Here is a 14,689-nt window from a genome sequence, read left to right on the forward strand (position 1 = left end):
TTGTGGTAGCCAAATAGCCTGTAAACAATACAACTCATAGACTGATCTGTTCTTTACTTTAAATGATTCTCCAAAAGCAATGTTTCTTCCACCCTTTCAGTAGAAAAATGTATTTTTTTTTCATTTTTCTAAGATGCTCTGGAGCTCCACGGAATGGGAAATATGAGCTATTAGGCTCTGATCAGCTGGGTTGGCATCAAAGATACACGAGTCTGTGTCTATAAATCAAAAACCTGGTACAGGTAAGTGTTTAATTCATGAAAAACAGTCATGAGCACAGTCCTTTTACTGATTCCACGTTCAAAGTTGAATGCTTTCAGCCGTGCTCTTTACATAACAATGATATTACTCTTATGTTAAAAAATTGTGTCTTTTTCTACATGGTAATTATTCCTGTAATAGCCATCACTGCCATATTGTAGGCAATTTAGAATTGAAAAAAACAGCTGGAGTTAATATCTTGAACTTTCAACCTGCCCGAGCTAGCTATTAATCCCCAGAAAATGCCCTATCCCTCTGTCATTGCCACATCATTTAAACTGTGGTTTGCAGCCCCACCAGCTGCCTCTATCATGTACTAGTGCACGATGATTGGCTTATGGTCATGGTACTAATAAAAGTTACAAAGATGGGACCAAATGGAGTGGAGAGTGAGGCTTTAGAGTTGGTTAAAGACCTAGTGAGGGTGACTGGGACCATCAAGAACTCCCCTGCTGCTTAATTCCTTCTCAAGAATTATTTTCTAACCACACATCCATTTTATAAAGCCTATGCTTAAATACTCAACATCTCCCAGAAACAAAGCCTTGTGGGACAACCAAACCTAAACAATTACTGGTCAGACTTTAAGCTGTTGAAGAGGTTGCTCTTTCAAGCAACAATCACAGCGCAGAGCATCATTTAGAATTAAAGAAAATCTTTTTCTGACCAGTATGCACGTTTACCATGGGGGCAAAACCAAACAACGCGGCAAATCCTGTCAGCTGAGAATCGTAAACGTTCTCGCCTGCGTTAGGAAGGCAGAAAAGGTTTGCCTCCTTCTGGGCTGTGGGACAAAACTATTAAAGATTTGTAGTATCTAGTATACTCTTTGGGCAGCAGGAAGGGGGACAGTTTGCAGTAATGCTCTCCTCTTTGGCCGTCAGCTTCCAAGACTGGTATAAGCAGAAACTGTGGAAGTACAGAAGTTTGGGCTACTCCTGTGGGTAAACATGAAGTGACATGTGCCAGTGACATTTTAGAAGTCACACTTCTAAAGATGCTCTCTTGAATCTTTGGAAGTGTCACTTTGCTCTGGTAGAACCTCAGAATGTCCCTGCAGGTTGTTCTGGTCTGACTCTACTTGTGCTAAATAGTTACTGTTTAGAAAGTCCCTCAGTTGCTATTGACTTCTTCCACATCTATGGTTCTTCAACAGGTAGATAATATGCAATTTTCTTTTTCTTTTTGTACTTCTATATGGTGAAAGTGCTTTATTTTTTTTAAGCTCTTTATTGGATATAATTGCTTTACACGGTTGTGCCAGTTTCTGCTGTACAGCAAAGTGAACCAGCTGTATTTATACACATATCCCCATACCCCCTCCCTCCCGCGACTGCCTCCCACCCTCCCTATCCTGGCCCTCTAAGTCATCACCCACCATTGAGCTGACTTCCCTATGTTATGCAGCAGCTTCCCACTAGCTATCTATTTTTTTTAATTAATTAATTTATTTATTTATTATTTTTTTGGTCACTAGCTATCTATTTATGTTTGGTAGTGTATATATGTCAATGCTACTCCCTTAGTTCGTCCCAGCTTCCCCGCCCCCTCCCCCAACTCCGTGTCCTCATAAATTTTGAAAGATTTATTTTATTGAAGTATAGTTGATTTACAATGTTGTGTTAATTTCTGCTGTACAGGAAAGTGATTTAGTTATACATATACATAATCTTTTCCATATTCTTTTCCATGATGGTTTATCACAGGATATTGAATATAGTTCCCTGTGCTATACAGTAGAACCTTATTGTTTATCCATTCTGTATTTAATAGTTTGCATCTGCTCATCCCAAACTCCCACTCCATGCCTCCCCCTCCTTCCCCTTGGCAACTACAAGTCTGTTCTCTATGTCTGTGAGTCTGTTTCTGTTTCATAGATAAGTTCATTTGTGTCATATTTTAGATTCCACATGTAAGTGACATGTGGTATTTGTCTTTCTTGAAGATGCAGTTTTCACTCCATGAGTCTTCTATCGGAATAGTGTGTGATGCACAGAACTGACACATGTCATCTAAAATAGTCATTTCCCCCTTGACTGTAACACTGTAATGACTTTAGTCTGGCTTCACTGAAAAGTTGTGCTTCCTCATTTCAGTAGGATGTGATGCCTAAAGTAATAGGAGGGGTGGATGGTATCATTTACGTGTGGGCTTTGGAATTCATTAAAACTCATCTACCCCAACTCTCAGATAAGAAGTAACAGCCAAAAAGCAGAATGGCAATGAGCAAATTGATGGCATCCAAGTGGTACATGTGCCTGGCACATGGTTGGCAGTTGGCACTTCATAAATGTTTGTTGAGTGAAAGAATAAATAATGGTTTAACAACAACAGCAAAGAGAAATTGTGTACTGCCCTTCTTCTTAGGTCCATTGTTCAAAGCAAGGGATGATTTTGTCCCCAGGGGACATTGGCAATGCCTGGAGACATTTGTGGTTGTCACACCTGGGGTGAGAGTTGTTCCTGGCATCTAGTGGGCAGGGGCCAGGGATGTTGCTAAACATCTTATCATGAGCAGGACCACCCCTGCAACAAATAATTATCTCGACCAAAATATTAATAGTGCTGAGGTTGAAGAATCCTGCCTTAGGTTTAAAAAAAACGGGCTTCACGAAAACCTTTTAAAAATACCTTTAATTTTCCTCCTGTTTATTTTAGAAGCAAAATTATATAAGGTTTGTAAGACTATAGAAGTGTGCTGAATCACAGAAAATATGAGCATCTAGAGCTACGAAATTCTTATTATTAGCTAGACTCGAAAGGATTTTACCATTGGATTTTCTATGGTATAATGAGCCAAATGAATTTTTTAGTAGTTAAAATATGAGCAAGAATGTGTAGACTTGATAGGAGTTTTAATTTAGATTTTCTCCCCAAACCCTCCCCAGACAACAAAGTCACAACACAGTCGTATCATTTAACTAAATAGCACTTTCCACATGGAAAAATTCATCTGCTTAGTATAAAAGAGATTTTAAACCTTTAAAATGCATGCAAACAATATAATCACCCCTAGAAGTATGGGATGCCACAGTCCAGACAAGCCAAAGCAATGAGGAATCTACAAATCAACGTACTAGGAACTCTACTGGAGGCTGTTCTGGCTGAAGCACAGGCTCTGGGATCACCAAACAGGAAGAATTTTCTAGAACAGTATCTCCTTCCCCTTCTATGATTTATATTTGGATTTTTCTGGGCATATGGTTTGAATTATATTCCTGTACTCACCATCATTTCATTAACTACTATGCACTGAGGAACTACTAGACAGTGATGCGTTAAATAGATTTGACCAAATCTCAGTTACTGTCTGAAGGTCTTAGGGAGGATATTTAAATTGTCTTCACCTAACATATCTCACACACACACATGCACACACACAGGAATATCATTCAGCCATAAAAAAGAAAGAAATATTGCCTTTTGCAATACCATTGATGGACTTTGAAAGCATTATGCTAAGTGAGATAATTCAGACAGAGAAAGAAAACCAGGATATGATCCCACTTATGTGTGTAATCTAAAAAAAAGCCAGACTCATAGAAATAGACAACGATGGTTACCAGGGGGCGTGGGTGAGGGAAACGGAAAGATGATGTTTAAGGTACAAACTCGCAACTAGTGCACCAGTAAGTCCTGGAGATTTGATGTACAGCGTAGTGATTACAGTCCAAAACACTGTGGTATAAACTTCAGAGTTGTTAAGAGACTAGATCTTAAAAATTCTCAACACACACACACACACACACACACACACACACACACACACACACACAGGTAATTATGTGAGGGGATAGAGGTATTAACTAACCTTATTGTGACCATCATTTCACAATGTATAGCATCAAATCATGTTGTACACCTTAAGCTTACATAGGTCATAGGTCAATAAGATCTCAATAAACTTGAAAAAATATAAACTTCTCTGATGGGAACGATGACCAGCTGATCTAGGCTCAATTCCTCCGCAGAGAGGTCTTCAAAATCTTTTAAAAATTAAAGAATTGAATTTTAAAAAATTAAAAAATTTTAAATATAAAAAATTTAAATGGAAAAAAATTAAAATATAAAAAATTTAAAATATAAAAAATATATAAATGGAAAAAATAAAAAATTAAAACATTTAAAAATTTCAAAAAGAACATCTAAAAATCTTTTTTAGAAAAGCCTTCCTCTGAGCTTTTAAGAAGAGGTTTCCTGTGAGTGGTGGGTCAGTGCTACAGTGTTTCTCTTACCTGGAGAAATGTCTTGGCCCATAACCGTGACCTGACTTTCAGGACAGCGCTTTCTCCTCCTCCTAGTTGTCCCACTGCACAGGAGATTTGTAAGCACTCAATATTTGTACAATTCTGCAAAAAAAAAAAAACAGCAGCAAATCAGTGCCTTTAAATCACGGTAGAGAATCAACACTGAAGTCAGTTTATTTACATTTTGTTTCCTCAAAAGTCATTGCTTAATCCATAAATGTTAAATAAAGAACAAGTACACTGAAACGATCAAGAAAAAGCATGGTTTGGTAGGAAAGATGCATCAACAGCAGTGGCTAAAACAGAACATAAAATATAACATAAAATTTAAGCTCTGTTCTCAGGACTTTAAAATAATCTTTCCACAACAGCGATGGAATTGCTCTGTTTCGTTTACTCAGAACTCAGGAAGATATTTCTTATAGACATGTTAACAACACCTGCCCCTGGACTAAGTAAATCCTGAAAAAGCTTCAGGGGAAGGTCCACGAGTCTGTATTATCTCAGAAACCCAATGACATTAACCCATTGACAAGTATTTGCTCCATCACATTCTTCTGTCTAAATTACTTCCTCATTTTAAAGCAGAATCTTCTGCAAGTTCCATCCATTAAGCCGTTTATTTATTTATTTATAATTTTTATTGCAGTATAGTTGATTTACAATGTTGTGTTAGTTTCAGGTGTAAAGTGAATCAGTTATGCATATACATATATCTTATTCTTTTTTAGATTCTATTCCCATATAGGCCATTACAGACTACTGAGTAGAGTTTCCTGTGTTATACAGTAGGTCCTTATTAGTTATCTATTTTACACATAGTAGTGTGTATATGTCAATCCCAGTCTCCCAGTGTATCCCTCCCCCACCCCTTTCCTCCTGGTAACCATAAGTTTGTTTTCTGCATCTGTAACTCTATTTCTGTTTTGTAAATAAGTTCATTTGTACCATATTCTTAGATTCCACATACATTAAGCTGTTTTTAAATTAGTCTGTAGTGTTGCCTAACTTATAATGGGTGACTTTTAAAATACGAAATGCATATTCCTTGAAAGTGTTCATTATGATGACATTTTATCTATCAAATCGTATTTTTTTCTGATTGGACCCCAATATGTAAATACATGGGCACCTCGCAATCCATTTTCTGTGTGCACCTGTGGGTAGGATGATACTTCTCGAATTGTACCCCCTCAGTGATCTGAATTTATCTTGTGGGCTTTGCTTTATTCATTTTCCATGTCTCAAGGACTGATGCTCAATAACCATCAGTTTATTGGATATTATGTGAAGTAGTTGACTGAGGCATTTCACTTTACTGACACTGATGAACCACAGAGTAACCTGAGGAATGTACTACAATGAAAACCTTTTTTGAGAACTTCAGAATTCTCTAAAAACAAAGCAGTCAGTATTGCATGTCTGATAAAGTCCAGTAAGGCCAGATTTCTATATGATGTTTCTAAATACAGGTGGGCTGGGCTGTTCTTGTTCTACGATAGCTGCACACTGAGAGGTTTGGGGTTTTGTGCCTTGAGCAGAAGCAGGAATGTCAAAGTTCTGCAGTGTGTATTCCCTGTAGGACTCTCAGGTTTACCTGTGCTCTGTTACCGACATACTGTGCATTGCCAATCCCACCCTCTGGAGGCAAAAGAGGGGAATCAGAAGGAGGTAATTCTTGTAAACTCCCTGGGATGATGGTCCTTGTTAGCCAGCTCTGTTGGAGGATTTTTGGAGAAGGTGATGCTCAGAATAAATCTTGAAGGGCGAGGAGGAGTTACTCAGCAGTATGAGGTGATGGGGACATGGTTCTCCTGTATAAGACCAGTGCATGTTCCGAAGAGAGGAAAAAAGGGTATTTGGGGGTGGGGCGCGCAGATGGAAATGAGATAGGGATGAGAGAAAGTCTAGGTGATAAAGAGTCTTCCTATTTGTGCTAAGAAGTTTCGATTCGATTCAGAAGGTCCTGGGGAGTCTGTGAAGCACTTTCATCCAGGGATCTGATCATGCTTGTGTTTTAGATGGGTGGTAGGTGAGGAAGAACAGAGGGAGGAGGGTAGGAGGCAAGGAAGTTGATAAAGGCCGAGTGAGAAATGGCCAGAGTCCAAGTGAGAAATGATGGGACCCTGACGTGGTGGGAATGGAGAGAGGAGGATGAATTTTAGAGAAGTTTAGGAAGTAAACTAGGTCCTCGGTGACTACTTGAAGGCTGGGACAAAGGAGAGAGAGGGATGGGGGAGCTCTTTTTCTTGGGGGATTGAGTGATGGGTACTGGCTTTGCTGAAACTGGGAATTCTAGAGAAGAGACACATTTGGGGGAAGGGGGTCATGGAGACAGAGAGCTGAGCACATGTTGGGGCTGGGGTGGATCAGACATGCAGATGGATGGAGTGTAGTCAGGTGTGGCTAAGATGGCAAGAGGCACCTAGGCATAACCGGAGTTATGGGCATGGAAGAAATTTCTCTGAAAGAGCAAAATCAGTGGGAGAGAAGCGGAGGGGGCTGAGGATGGAAGCCTGAGGCACAGGAGCATTTAGGGATGGGCAGACGAGAAGTCTGTGAAAAATTCTAAGAAGGGGGAGGCCAAAAGGTAGGAAGAGAACCAGGAGAGAAAGTTTTGGGGAAGGCAAGAGATGTGATGATTTCAAAGAGTGGTCAAGAGTATCACATGCTGAGGAGGGTCAGAAAGATAAGGTTTCTGTAAGCTGAGTAGTGCCAGGGAGGAGAAGAGAGCTTGGAGAGGAGGAGATGGGATGACAACTGCAAAAGCAGCGGGGGCCCAAGATGAGAAAGGCAAGGATATTCTTAGGCGGAGGAGAAATTATCGTTCCATGTTAACAGACGCAGATTTTTCTTATGCAAATTGGAAATTGTGATCCCAACACAGGATGTTGGCATTTTGCACTTTCAGATTCCTAATCAGAAATGGGATTCAGTAAGTTGCTTTTAACTAAACAAAAACTGTAGGAGGTCTTATTTAGCTTTTGATTTTAGAATAAACTTTGCATAATCACTCTCTATCCAGAATTGTTTTGACTCGAGGACGTGCGTAGGTGGATGATTTGCAATTTTTGAACCAGTAAGAGAGAAAGGAAATAAAACATGAGTTATTAAAATCAGATATGGAAATGGAGGACTGCCTTGCTCTCATCTGTAAACAGTAAGTTTCTACGATATTCAGAAGTTAAAAATTGTCTTACATTAAAAATCTTTAATGAGAAAGAACAGGAGGGAAAAATATCTGACCCTATAATAGAAGTGCATATAGTATTCAAAGGAATTTTAGTTACTGATCTCCACTGCCTCAGCGTACGCATGAGAAATATACTGAAATGGAAAACGGAAAATGTATTCGAATCTTGATTTTCCAAATGGTTTGTTCCCATAGGTTTGGGCATTGGTTCACCAGAGGGCTTTCTTATTGGTACTGAATATGAGAATTCTATCAGTCATTGTTTTCTTTTTAAAAAAAAAATGAGTTGGGGTATAATTGACATACAACATTATTAGTTTCGGCATACAACGAAATGATTCAATATTTGCACATATTGTGAAATGAGCACCACAGTAAGTCTAATTAACACTCATCACCACGCATAGTTACAAAAATTTTTTTTTCTTGTGATGAGCACTTTTAAAATCTACTCTCTTAGCAACTTTCAAATACCCAGTACGGTATTATTAATTGTATTCACCATGCTGTACACTACATCTTCATAACTTAAATCATTGTTTTCTATTCTGTCATTCTTCTTGGAAGCTTTTTAAAAATGATAATTTTTTAAAAATAAATTTATTTATTTATTGGCTGTATTGGGTCTTCGTTGCTGCACATGGGCTTTCTCTAGTTGCGGTGAGCCGTGGCCACTCTTCATTTTGGTGCATGGGCTTCTTATTGCAGTGGCTTCTCTTGTTGTGGAGCACGGGCTCTTAGGCATGCAGGCTTCAGTAGTTGCAGCACATGGGCTCAGTAGTTGTGGCGCATGAGCTTAGTTGCTCCATGGCATATGGGATCTTCCCAGCCCAGGGCTTGAATCCATGTCCCCTGCATTGGCAGGTGGATTCTTAACTACTGCGCCACCAGGGAAGTCCCAACAATGATAATATTAGTTTTACTAATTTATCCTAAACTGCATAGATTAGGATATAGATCTTATATAGATTCCCTACTGTTGTGTTTTAAAAAACATTACAGTGCAATAATAATTTACAGGAACTTGAGTCATATCTGCCAACTGCCATAGGTTTTTGCCATGTAATTGCAGGTACTTCTATCAATATTATAATAAATGTTCCTCTCTTGATTTGTTTTACTGATTACATTAGACTTGCTCCTTGCACTTTTGTAGCCATTTCCATGTTTGAAACTTTTGGTATGGTCAAGATGAAATAAATACATGTCAGAGCATGTTCAAGACATATATTTTCACTAATTAAATTTTTATTGTCATTTCAGTGGGATCTGGGGTTAAAGAACCAGGCAAATACGTGTGTTCATGTGTCATCCTGACTTGAAAAACTCTGTTTTACACTGCTGTTTTTCTATATATTTGGTTACTTTTTGTCCTACCCATCCCTATGTATATCTACTTGTGAAGTGTTGGGAGATTATGTAGGCTTTATTATCGTTTGTTGCAGTGATCAAAGATTCTTGGGGCAGTGCCCTTATTATCTGTCAGGCCTGGCATACATTTTTTTAAAAGACATTGAAAAAAAACAAAACAAAACAGGGCTTCCCTGGTGGCAAAGTGGTTAAGAATCCGCCTGCCAATGCAGGAGACCTGGGTTAAAGCCCTGGTCCAGGAAGATCCCACATGCTGCGGAGCAACTAAGCCTGTGTGCCCTAACTACTGAGCCTGTGCTCTAGAGCCCTCGAGCCACAACTACTGAGCCTGTGTGCTGCAACTAAAGCTCGCGAGCCTAGAGTCTGTGCTCCACAACATGAGAAGCCACTGCAATGAGAAACCCACGCACTGCAATGAAGAATAGCACCCCCTCACCACAACTAGGAGAAAGTCCTTGTGCAGCAACGGAGACCCAATGCAGCCAAAAATAAAGAAATAACGAAATAGGAAAATGTTATATTGCAAAAAAAAAAAAAAGAGTAGTCACTTTCATGTCTACAATATGCACTGCCAAAAATTTGGACATATTTGAGCCTAGTAGGAGACTGAAAAAATGGTAGTTGAAGTTAAAACTGCCTGCATTCGGGAATTCTGATCAACCCAAGCTTCCCTCTCGGATCTCCGCGCGCGTAGACAACTCACCAGGATCTTTGCGGGGCTCTGTCTGTGAGGCTCCAGTACAGGCACCTCTCTCTTCCTCACCAGATGAGGGATGGTGGAGTTTCGCAAAAAGGCGCTTAGCTCGGGGGTGTCCTCTGGGGAGGTAGCGGGCTGCAAACAGTGAGCCAGAGACGTCACATCAAGTCCATGAACACTCGTTACCTTTTCATTAGCCTTGAGCATTAGGCGATTTTTTTACTCTTAACTACGATTCACCTGAGAATTCAGACCCGCTCTCAGTGACCAGCAGCATTCCCATCAGCAAGATGAACTACACTGGCAGGAGGCAACCCTTCCATTCTCCAATGATAGGAATTCCTGAAGCCAGGAAATGTGCTCCTGGAAAGTTTATCTTGTGAGGATAAGATTTTAAGCAGAAGTGATTTCTCCCTAAGGACAGCGAATGTGGAAGTGACTTTCTAAGCGTGAGGCATCATTTTAGTGTTACTTTCCTCTCATTGTCTATCAGGGAACTGAGGAGCGTTCTGTGTGGTGAGATGCGTCCTGAGATGGCAGAAAAGTGGGGTGCTGATGGTGGGGAAACAGCCAGAGGTGGTCAAGGACTTGGGCGTGTCTGAGCCCCACACCCTGTAGTTGTAAGAAGTGCCCCCTCAGGAGAGAACTGTATTCTGATGAAAACGAGTCTTTCTTAGCATGCCACGTGAGCACTGTGTTGTGATGGAGCTTGTTTTCAGCCCTGAGTTTGTTTTGCAAGTGTTCTAGAACTTACGATGTTTTCTCAGGCTCTGTGCTGGCCATATCGAATCACCAGATAAATATTTTGAGCATTCCAGTAAATCATAAATACTACCCCATTAAAATTCTTTGTTTTAGACCATCTGAGTATAAAACCCTAATTTTTTGCTCCCCATTCCCTCACCAGCACGTCTTCTTTTGCCCAGTCTCTTTTTGTAGTCACAGGAGCAATCCTAGTACGTTCACCTCCGTGGAATGAAAAAAGATATTCCTACGTTGCAGCTGAAATGATAGTGCTCAGTACATCCTAAGAACCTAGAAAAACCTACTGGATAAACAGAAATAGAGTCCAGGCTTCTCAGTATGACACATGTAGCTCTCTCTGTGCTGACTTCTGCCTGCTGCTCCAGCAGGCCTTTTTCACCAAGAGCCCCCAGCATCCCGCTCCCCAGTGAGCAGAACGACGCCCCACTCTACTCTGCACCGGGCTCATTCCCTGAGGCCTGTTTGATGTTCCAGATGATGGCTCTGTTCTCCATCAGCACCTATCAAGCTGTACAGTCACTGCCTGCCAACTGGTCTGAGTTGCCCCATGAGAAAATGTCAAATGAGACGCGTAGAGTCATATATAACATCCCAGCAAATGTCAGGAAAAAACCCAAAGCCCCCAAACCAAAAAACAAAAAGAGAGGAAGGAGACCCAGCGAGGAAAAGTCAGAGTGGGGGGGATCAAATGTAGGAGACAACCCAGGAGATTGAAGTGTGATTCTACAGAAGCCTCAGGAAAAGAAAGTTGCAAAAATAAGTGACTAATAGCCTACAGATTCTTTGCTGTTCCTCCCATGATGAGGTGGGGTCTAAGTTTTCAGCCTGGGCTGGCCTCAGGAACTTGCTTGACCAAAAGAATGTAGCAGAAAAGAAAAATAAAGGAAAAACATGTGACTAAGAATGTTCAGTCCTGCAGACGAATAAAGAAAGGTTAGGACTAAAAGGATTCATTGAATTTGTCACTTAAGAAATTATGGAATATGACCCAGCAACTCCGCTTCTGAATGGTAACCTAAAGAAAACAGAAACAGCAACTGGAAAAGCTATCTGCACCCATGTTCACTGCACCACTATTTCCAATAGCTAAATCAACCTAAGTGTCCACTAATGGATGAATGGACAAAGAAATTGTGCTAAACGTATACAACGATATACAATGCAATATTACTCAGCCATAAAAAAGAAGGAAATCCTGCCATTTGTGACAACATGGATGGACCTTGAGGGCATTATGCTAAGAAAGACCTTATGATTGTACTTAATAAGTGGAATCTAAAAAAAACCAACAAAACCCAAAAACCGAACCAAAAAAAGTCCAGAAGCAAACTTATCCATACAGAGAAGAGATTGGTGATTGCGAGAGGCGGGGGTCAGTGATGGGTGAAATGAGTGAAGGGGATCAAGAGGTACAAATTTCAGTTATAAAGTAAATAAGTCCTGGGGATGTAATGTACAGCATGGTGACTAGGTAATAATACCATGTTGTATACTTGAAAGTTGCTGAGAGTAGATCTTTAAAGTTCTCATCTCAAGGGGAAAAAAAATTGTAACTATGTAAAGTGATGGATATTAACTAGACATTGTGATCACTTCACAATATATGCAAATATCAAATCATTATGTTGTACATCTGAATCCAATAAAATGTTATGTGTCAATTATATCTCAATTAAAAAAAAAAAGGAAAAAGAAATTATGGATGCCCTTTCCTGAGCAGGGGATTGGGACAGGTGGCAACTGAACCAAAGAAGCTAAAGAATGAATGGATTTAGAGAAATGGATAAGTATTTGAAGAAGTATGAAATTATATCTCAATATTATTCTCACATTAACTGATTCCTAATGGCTAAGAGATGAGATGCAGCTTCATCCCCCAAATAAGGAAATACCAAAACAAAGCAAAATAAAACATAAATATTCTTAGCAGCTATTTATAAGGAGACAAAGATAGCAATGTAAAACTTTATGGGCATATAGAGGGTACTGGTTAAAAAAAATCATGACATTTATACAAAAGATTACCAGACAGTTTTTTAAGATGATGTAGAGCTATGTAGTAATTTAGAAAGATACAAGATCTTATTAAGAGGAAAGGCAGGTTACAAAATTGCAGATATAATAAGATTTTTTAAAATGGACATTGACTTACATTGTGTATGAGAAACAGGACTGTTTAGAATAGCCATCTAATCGTTACCAGTGGTGGAATTTTAATGATATTAAGGAAGTCTTGCTAATTACTTTTTAGGCATGATAATGGTATTATGGATTTCTAAAGAGTGTCTTTAATTATTGGCAATATACAATGAAATGTTTATGGGTGAAATGAAAAAATAATGGATAAATAGAAAATATAGCAGTAAATGGGTGGTGACATTACTAGAAATTAAATATTTTCTTCTTTATGTTTTTACATCTTGCCTAATATATTCTTATGATAGACATTTAGTAACTTTTAATATGAAAACCAAAAAAATTATCATAAGAATAAAAGAGAAATAAGGAAGTAGGGGTACCAAGTACAGCTTGGCTAACAATGGAAGGGAAAAGAAATCCATTCTTGGAAGAGGCTACAGAGGCAAGTTATTTGCTTATTGTTTGTTTTGAAGATGGAGGAAATTTAAGTAACTTTATAGGATCCAAGGAAGGAACTAGTAGAGGGGAAGAGGTTGCAGATCTAGGTACTTGAAATTAAACTTAATACCCAAAACCTAAAATTTAAGGGGAATACTTGATGCAGCAAAGAACTGGGAGAAGAACCTTCCTCTGGAAGTGCTGGAGAGCAGCCAAGGATGAGAGAGAGACGATTGGGGGGGGGGGGGGCGGGGGAGGGGGGCGAGGAGAGATTTGGGATGGGAAATGGGTCATTTGAAGACTGTCTTGCCTTAAGGTCACCTGCTAATAGTAGTTATACTCGAGAGGCTGGATAGGAGATTCAGGGAGAGTAGTGAAGGTTGGGAGAAGCTGGTGAGGAGAATGGGAGGGAGTGACTGTCAGACGGCAGAGGGATGACCGTCAGATCTGCAGCTGCTGCTGCCCAGTGAGCATGGGCCACCATCAGTCTGTCATGTGCCCTCAGGCTAAGTGGTAGAGAAGCCAGAATCTGGGGTCAAGCAGGATGGAGATTGTCAGGGCAGGGACTCAGAAAGCACAGAGAGGACAAGGGAGGTGAAGTAAGAGAGCTTCTAAAAGAATGTTTTAACCAACTCACCATGGATTCCAGGCTTGGCAGGAAAGAAAGCATGGGCAAAGGCAGTCTTGAGGGTGGGGTGGGTTAACTGAGAGAAAGTTTTCATATCAAGGAAGGAAAGGGCTAGTGGAGAAAGGAAGTGAGAAAAATAGAAAAACAGGAGATTGATTTAGAGTCTTGGATGCTGAAAGGAACATTTGAGAGGTAAGGTAGCTAGAGGTGATGTTCAGAGCACCAGGATGATGGAGTGCATGGGAGTGAGGTGAGGGTCAGCCCCAGGGCCTTTGCAATATTCTGGGACAATGGTAGGTGAGCCATGAGTTAGCTCAGGGATACTCTATGATGGAGAATCTGAAAGAAAAGCCTTTTTAACGTAAGATTAAAACTTGAACGTAGACAGAAAATTCAGAATTGTGGAAATCTTTAAGGTTTCCTTATTTGTTTTCCATCATATACTGTGTGCATGTGGGGGGTGTGTGTGTGTGTGTGTGTAGTTTTTTCTTTGAGATTTATCATGCGCAATTTCTTCTTTTTTTTTAATAGATCACTGGGAGATTTTTTAAGTCTGTAGGTAACCAATCTAGAGCAGCGATGCTGGAAAGAAGTAGGGAATATTTCTTTATTCCCAAGTTACAATCTAGTAGTAGTAGCAGCAGTAGTAATAGCTGTGGTAAAATAGCCCAAAGGGAAGAAAACTCTTCAACTTCCTGTGTGGTTCTATGGGATGCAGCTTGTGTGCAGATAAAGTTATAACACATTCTATTGTGGTGGTCCCTGGTGTACCATCTCAAATATTTCTAAGTGGTCTCTCCATAAAACACAGGACTTGCTCTGAGCTAGAGAATGAATTATGACACAACAGGGGTTGGCTGATAAACTGTGTTTCTTTCTTTTAGTGACATTGTTTTCCAAATAGAGGGATACCACTCAAACACCATCATCAGAAAGTCTTCCAATGGCTC

General features: G+C 39.8%; 1 protein-coding gene across 1 annotated transcript in view; it reads right to left on the reverse strand.

Moving 5' to 3' along the window:
- ITGA8 (integrin subunit alpha 8) overlaps positions 1-14,689 on the reverse strand; it is a 171,380-nt gene that overhangs the window by 16,246 nt on the left and 140,445 nt on the right. The window contains exons 26-27 of the mRNA XM_057732743.1: positions 9,776-9,904; positions 4,497-4,610 (exon numbers count right to left, since the gene is read on the reverse strand). Of these exons, the coding sequence (XP_057588726.1) occupies positions 4,497-4,610; positions 9,776-9,904 (243 nt within the window). The remainder of the gene's footprint in view (positions 1-4,496; positions 4,611-9,775; positions 9,905-14,689) is intronic.

The sequence above is a fragment of the Hippopotamus amphibius genome, chromosome 4 (genome assembly GCF_030028045.1).
Source record: "Hippopotamus amphibius kiboko isolate mHipAmp2 chromosome 4, mHipAmp2.hap2, whole genome shotgun sequence".
In the NCBI taxonomy this organism is placed as follows: Eukaryota; Metazoa; Chordata; class Mammalia; order Artiodactyla; family Hippopotamidae; genus Hippopotamus; species Hippopotamus amphibius.